Source organism: Physeter macrocephalus, chromosome 18, assembly GCF_002837175.3.
Source record: "Physeter macrocephalus isolate SW-GA chromosome 18, ASM283717v5, whole genome shotgun sequence".
In the NCBI taxonomy this organism is placed as follows: Eukaryota; Metazoa; Chordata; class Mammalia; order Artiodactyla; family Physeteridae; genus Physeter; species Physeter macrocephalus.
The window spans coordinates 100,766,733-100,773,887 of NC_041231.1; the positions used below are offsets into that span (position 1 = coordinate 100,766,733).

At 50.3% G+C, this 7,155-nt stretch overlaps 2 protein-coding genes across 2 annotated transcripts in view; one reads left to right on the forward strand and one right to left on the reverse strand.

Moving 5' to 3' along the window:
• Nucleotides 1-1,170, reverse strand: part of SYCP2L (synaptonemal complex protein 2 like) — a 73,204-nt gene extending 72,034 nt beyond the window's left edge. The window contains exon 1 of the mRNA XM_024121905.2: nt 1,002-1,170. Coding sequence (XP_023977673.2) covers nt 1,002-1,170 — 169 coding nt within the window. The remainder of the gene's footprint in view (nt 1-1,001) is intronic.
• A 1,570-nt stretch (nt 1,171-2,740) lies between these two features.
• The window catches only part of GCM2 (glial cells missing transcription factor 2), a 7,745-nt gene continuing 3,330 nt past the window's right edge, over nt 2,741-7,155 (forward strand). Inside the window, exons 1-3 of the mRNA XM_007100197.2 lie at nt 2,741-2,830; nt 6,126-6,378; nt 6,523-6,635. Of these exons, the coding sequence (XP_007100259.1) occupies nt 2,741-2,830; nt 6,126-6,378; nt 6,523-6,635 (456 nt within the window). The remainder of the gene's footprint in view (nt 2,831-6,125; nt 6,379-6,522; nt 6,636-7,155) is intronic.

Here is a 7,155-nt window from a genome sequence, read left to right on the forward strand (position 1 = left end):
TAAAAGCACTTTATTTTAGAGAATAAAACAGGTAATACAATAAGAATATAATATAAAACAAAATTAAAGTTTTCTTAATATTAGTTTAAAAGTTTTAATCAATTATTTTCAGACTTTGGGGAAAACATACATCCTTTCAAGCTATATGGTTGTTAACAGTCAAAAATTCAGGAGAAATTAAAGATAACACCACAGACAACACCATTTATTTATTTTATTTTGTTATATTTTCACTTTGATGAGCTTCTTTTACTAACATGTTTTACCCAGACATCATTTTAGGGCAACTTGGAATATGTATTCTAATTCTGCTCAAACTAAATTTGGTGGAGACAATGACATTTCTTTGGCCACCGGAATCTATTTAGGAAAAAAAGTATTTGCTTAATTGATTTAGCTTTAACTTTTAAAAAATTGTACTTATTTATATTTTTGAAGGGTAAGGACTCTCTAGAAATATTCCAAAGTTACAGAGACAAGAAATAGTCTTAATAACGGTTACAATAAGACCAGAAATGAGTTTCTATGAATTCTCAGAAGTAATTTTAAGTTAGTTTTTGAAGTTGTGTTAAGAACATTTTAAAGAATACATTATCTTAAACTTCACAAAGAAATGTCAATTTGTAAATAAATAAATAGAGAAGTGTCAGTGATTTTAACCTTTGAAAAACAAAACAACGCAAAACTGCAACTGAGTAACAGGAGCTGCCGGGCCTTCGGTAGGCGGTTAATGTGATGAAAGTTTGTGGATGAAACTAGTAGGTGAAGAGTGAACGCGTTTCCTCCTTTCCTCCCAGACCTTCGCGGCAACTCGGTGAGAGTGATTTTAACCAGAAACGCTGACCGACGCGACCAAAGAGGAACTTTGGGGACGAGGGGGTGGAAGGAGGCTGGGGGATGAACTAGTCGCTTTCTTCTTTGAGAACTTTGCGCCTCTGCTTGGGGGTGGGCGGAGGGTGGGGAGAAATCCCAGCTGGAAACCAGAAAATTCGTGTAATTACCCAAATCTGGCCTTTCCCGTCTCGGGAGTTCTCCGCCGGTGGGCGGCTCGGAGTCGAACTTCACTATCGGGTTGACTTTTCTAACAAGCCTGACTGTGCCCCCGGCCAGGGAGGTTAAGAGGACCGGGAGCGTGGACGAGGGTGGCTTCCTGGGCTTGGAGGGGCGCATCTGCTTTCCCCGCCTTTCGCCAGAAGAAGAGGCTGTAATCCTGCGACGGGCGCCGGCCTGGGCGCCCTCCCCGCCGGTTCCCAAGTAGCATCAGTCCGCGCAGCCGGTGCGCGCTCGGCGATGCTGAGTCCCGGGCCCGCCGCTCTCGGGATCTGCCGGGATGTAGGTCGCGAGCATCCTCCTGATGACCCGCCTTTAGAGGCCGGCTTCTCCGCGGCTACGGCTGGGAGCGTGTAGCCCGCAGAACAAGGGCGCAAGGAATAAACCCCGGAAACCCACCTTCCCCTGCTGCCCAGAGCGGCTAAAGAGCGACTTAAGTCGGTTTCTTGTATTGGGAGCTTCCAATCACCCTAAGGAGACGCTGCACAGGTGAAGAAGGCCTGGGCTCAGCGCTGGGGAGCCCACGGCGCCCTACGTTCTCACCTGGTTCCTCCGGTCTCCAGAAAGCCTCCGCCGACGGAAGGGGTGTAAATAGAATTTGGTCGTGGTATTTTCACGACAGTACCGATGAAGATTATTTTTTTTAAAGGGTCGTTTCAGGTGGGTGGCGATCGAGAACTCACTGAGCCCCAAATCCTCTTTCAAACAGATAAGGAAACAGGCTCAGAAGTTGCCGAGGCGGCAGAGAGAACGACGGGTTTGGGGGCAGAATTCAGCCCCTTCCTCGCCCTCCGCCTCCGCCTCCCCCGAGCTCATGTCCCCCACCCTCTCCGGGTTCACTTTCCGGGACTCTCTCCCCACGGGGCCAGGTCTCTCCGCAGCCCCCGGGAGCGGGCGGCCTCCTAGGCCGACGACCACACGGGGACCTTCGGCACCCCCGGACGTCGCTCCTCCGTCCCCCCGAAGATGAGCACAGACTCCAGACCACGCGCGTCAGCTACAACAGAATCTCCGACGGGGCCCGGCCCAAAGCCAGCTGGCTTGGGCGCATCTACTGAGACTAGGCGCGCGGCAGCCGAGGCTCTTGCAGGCGGTGCCCGGGGGGCCGGGGAATATGGAGCACGGTCTCTCGGCACTTTGCTGGAAAGGCTCTGTCCGAAAAGCCTCCCTCTCGATCCAACCCGAAACCCCAGAGGCGGGGAGCGGTTAGGGACACAAAAATGATTTTCAACTTCCATGAGACACTCCAACCTCCCCCCGGCCCCGGCCCGCCTTGGCTTCAGTTTCCCGTCACCCCAAGGGCTCAGGTCAACGCCCCCTCCGTCCCCAGTTCTGCCCGGGAGGGGATGACAGGCCCTGCCGGCGCCCGGAGCGTGGGAGCCGGCGGCGGAGCGAGGACAGGCGGGGCGGGGCGGGACGGGGCGCATCCGTATAAACGCGCGGGCAGCTGCGTGGCGCCCGCGCTGCGCTCCGACGGGACACCTTTCAGCACCGCGGCCAAGGGCATGGCTCGGCCCGAGTCCTTAACCCTTGTCCGCCGCTTCTGGATTTCGAAATCAGCCTCTCGGTCTCTGTCTCTCTGCACTTTCCTGTAAGACAGGGGGAGAATCCCCTTGGGCACCTGTGGGTTGGTTTGTTTTTCTTCTGCCTTTCAGGATCCTGGGCGGAGAGCGCCAGCGAGGAGGGCCCCATGCCGGCGGAGGCGGGGCAGCAGGCGGACGGCGCGTGTTCCCACGGGATGACGGTCAGCTGGGACATCAACGACCCGCAGATGCCTCGGGTGCGTGAAACCCCCGCGCGCGCGGCGCCGTCCATCCAAAGAGGAGGGATGTCCTTGCAGAGACTGTGGACAGGCCTCACCTCCACCCCCAAACACGCACCCCTGAGAGCCCTCCAGTGTACAGGGACTCCACAAATGGCAGAGCTGGGTCTAGAGACGTGTCTTCTCCCAGCTCTTACCTCGCGCTTGTTAGAAAACACGCCGAAAGCAACAGGAACTGTCTCAACCAGGCCCCAAGTTCCAGGTCATCTGGCGGGAGCCGGACACCTCGTCCTTCACTCTCTTTTAACCGAGGTGGAAATCCGCTGAGTCTCTCCTTATCCATTCTTTGCCATCCACGAGAAAGGTAGGGGAGAATCTTGGCTAATGTAGACACCAGTGCTTCTCACGCAGCAAAACTGTGAGACAGGACCGTAAATCGCGGTGGCCCGACTCTTATTAAACAGCAGGACTTGGGCCTTTAGACGCCTGCCCCGGCTGCCTGGATGAAGCGCGGCTCCTGGGGGGGCCTCTATAGTCATGCCAACCATGGCACAGGCGCCCGGAGAGCCCCTGGAATCTGGCTTTTGGACGCAACTTCTGAGATTACTTCTCTAATGACAAGGAAATCACCATCATCCGTTTAGGGTGAATTTGTTTTATTTTGTTCTGTTTTAACGGAACGAAGGGGTTTGGAGCCTAGTACAGGGAATGAGCTGGGCAGTTATAATTGGTCATACTAGTCTGGGGCAAAAACTGAGAAGTGACTTTAAAGGCCTGGGTGTAGGTGGAGGGAGAGTTAGGGGCGACCTGGGAAGCATTCGCCAAGGTGGATTCCTGGCAGTGCTGTGGTATAGGGGTGAGAGACTTGGCCTTTATTCACCATCTACTATGTGCCGCGTATAACAATTCATTAGCAAGGGTGTCCAGCCTCCCAAAGAGATCAGTACTTTTGGGGAGGTACGTATTTGCAGAAAGTTTGTTTATTTTCAAGTCTGCCTACTTTAGAGTCACACTGTGCCGTTTTTGTGAAAGTGGACCACGGTATAGCAAGGGCATCTCATTCTCACTGACTTCTGTCCGCATACATCTTCACAGGAAAAAAAAAATCTAATCTTGCATTTTAGAAATGAGCCACATCCAAATAAGGGAGGGATGGTTCCTCTCACGAGTATTATCCTAGACTTCCCATGTAAATGTGAATAATTTTTCCTCTGGGAGATTGGTTCTTAAACAGAGAGAAAGTGTGTGTGTGTGTGTGACATCGAGGCAGGTGCACTGGGCTATAGAAAGAGAACTGGGGAAAGAGGATCCTAGCGCTGCTCTGACTAACCAAAGGAGGAATTTGCCTTAGTCTCAGGTTCCTCACCTGTCATCAAGCCGTGGAATTAGATAACAATCTTAAATTGTCGTCCAGATCTACTGTCATGTGCTCCCCTGCACCAAGACATTAGAGCAAATGAAACCCAATCTAGGAGTCCTCCATTCTTGTTTTGATTTTCACACGCAGTCTCTGTGTCTTCATTTTCAGCGTCACTACTTTGGTAGTGGGGGTCCCGTCTGTACCCTTGAAGGGGAGTGCGAACAAAATATTCTCTTCTGGAAAACTGTCTATTTGTTACTGAGGTCCTTAAATTGAAATATTCACTTTAAAAACAAAGATATAGCATTTAGCATAAACTCAGAGTTGATAGCACATCATTATGTATTTCATTTGTGATGTACCTTAAGTTAATGTATTGATTTATGTCAATTATATTTCTGAGAAAAGATAAATAATGCCTATTAGTAATAATAATGATTCCAACAATATCTCTGCGGTTTTGGAAACAAAATTGCCCTTTTACCTATTACTGTTAGAATGTACAATACTAACGCGGTACACAAGTCTGAATCGTCCAACTAAGAATACTTTTGCTTTGCAGATGTTGGATCTAATTATCCTGGGCCGGGGGAAGGGAGAGAAGGTGTAAATGGCTTATTACTGTGATAATAGTTTTCTGAGCCTCTATCATACCAGGAAGGTCAGTGGGGCCTGGCTGCCACAGATCTTCTGTTTAAACCCCTGCTATGCCACTGGAGAAGGTTATCCGTCTAACTTCCACTTCCTTATCTATTAAATAAGAGGAAGAATGCCTATGAGACAAAGTTGTTGTGAGGATTGTAGATACTGCATAATGTGGCTTTATGGGCCATACTGTCTCTGTCCCAAATACTCAACTCTGCACTGCAGTGTGAAAACAGCCACAGACCATACACAGACAAATGTACATGGCCATGTCCCATTACAACTTTATTTATGGATACCGAAGTTTGAATTTCATATGACTTTCGTGTGTCACAAAATGTAGTTCTTTTGATTTTCCCCCCAACCATTAAAAAATATAAAAATCATTCTTAGTTTGCGGGCTGTACTAAAACAAGTGGCAGGCTGGATTCGGCCCATGGTCCCTAGTTTGTACAAGAACCATACTGCAGTATGAATAATGCATAAAATGGGCAAAGGACCACCAAACATGAATAGTAAAGCAGTGCTCCGTATTCTATGCATAACATTATTTTAGCCATGCAGTTCTTTGCGTAGTAGAATGACAATCCATATTGCTCTGGGAAGAGGTTAGCTTAGCAGGCTCCACCAAATGCTCGGGTTTACCTCATGGTTAGGCTGTCATCATAACACCCTTGTAAACCTGGAGGGCTAATTTGGGAAACTGTTCATGTCTCTCTGATGTTGTGCGGGGTATCGGGCCAAGAGTTTTTGAAGAAAAAGCACTGGATGGAAGTAAAGATATTTATAGGCTCAACTGTATGTCAGTGACAGAACTTTCCAATCACTTTTCGCCCTGGTGCTCTACTGCTTCACTAGAAAATATCTGTAACATTTAAATACACCGAGAAGTGGTATCACATAGTGGTAAGGAGAATAGGCTCTGGAGTCAAACTGTGAGGGCTCAAATCCTAGAGCCAAGTCTTACTAGCTGTGTGACCTCGGGCAAGTCAATGAAGCTCTCTGGTCTCCATTCACTATTCTATTAAATGGGGATAATAATAGTACCTATTGTCTGTATGCAGTATGAAGGCTAGATGAACGAATACACATACAGCTTTTAGAAGATAAGCAGCATGTAAGCATCAATTTATAGCCAGTTGTCAGAAGCGCATACACAGGCTGAGTGACATTTTGTAAGAGTATAGTTTCTGGAATTAAAAAGACTCCGCTTTATCCTCATATGCTTGGGGAAGATTAAAACTGCTGTGCTGTCTCTGGCTTGGGCCTGATGAACTTGACTACCCGTCCTTCTGGGCGCCTTCCCAGGAGCCAGACCACTTCGACCGCTTCTGCGAGTGGCCGGACGGCTACGTGCGCTTCACCTACCGCAGCGACGAGAAGAAAGCACAGCGCCATCTGAGCGGCTGGGCCATGCGGAATACCAACAACCACAACGGCCACATCCTCAAGAAGTCGTGCCTGGGCGTGGTGCTGTGTGCGCGGGACTGCGCCCTGCCCGACGGCTCCCGCCTGCAGCTGCGGCCTGCCATCTGCGACAAGGCCAGGCTGAAGCAGCAGAGTGAGTTATGGGGCTGGGTACGGGGTGGCCTTGCGCTCGGGAGTTCCCTCTTCCCAGCGAATTTCCCCTTCCTTCCTTCCCTCCTTCCTTCCGGAGGGTCCGCGGTCAGGTTGTTGCTGATATTTCTCGCCCCTGGCTCTGCAGAGAAGCCGTGCCCCAACTGCCATGCTGCTTTGGAATGGATCCCCTGTCGAGGGTACAGCGGGTACCCTGTAACCAACTTTTGGCGGCTTGATGGCAACGCAATATTTTTTCAGGTAGGTGGGGGGGACACCACAGTTTGTGATGGACATTCTCATCATGTCACAGGGACCAAACCACCTGCCATGTGTCTCAGGAGCCCTGGACCAAAGCAGATACAGCTCTGGTGGCCAGAAATAGGTGCTGGGGCTCCCAGGGCCTTACCAGCCTCCTAGGAATTCGTTCAGCTACTGTGCGCTCTCTAAGGGGGGAGAGGGTGAACCTAGTTACAGTTGTTTTCATATGGCAAAAGGACTGTTAGGCCATCTTTTAAGATGTCTATTATTGGTGCAGTTTTATTTGTTCAAGGATTTTTTTCCCGGGCTTCCCTGGTGGCGCAGTGGTCGAGAGTCCGCCTGCCGATGCGGGGGATGCGGGTTCGTGCCCCGGTCCGGAAGGATCCCATGTGCCGCGGAGGGGCTGGGCCCGTGAGCCGTGGCCGCCGAGCCTGCGCGTCCGGAGCCTGTGCTCCGCAACGGGAGGGGCCACGGCAGTGAGAGGCCCGCGTACCAAAAAAAAAAAAAAAAAAAAAAAAAA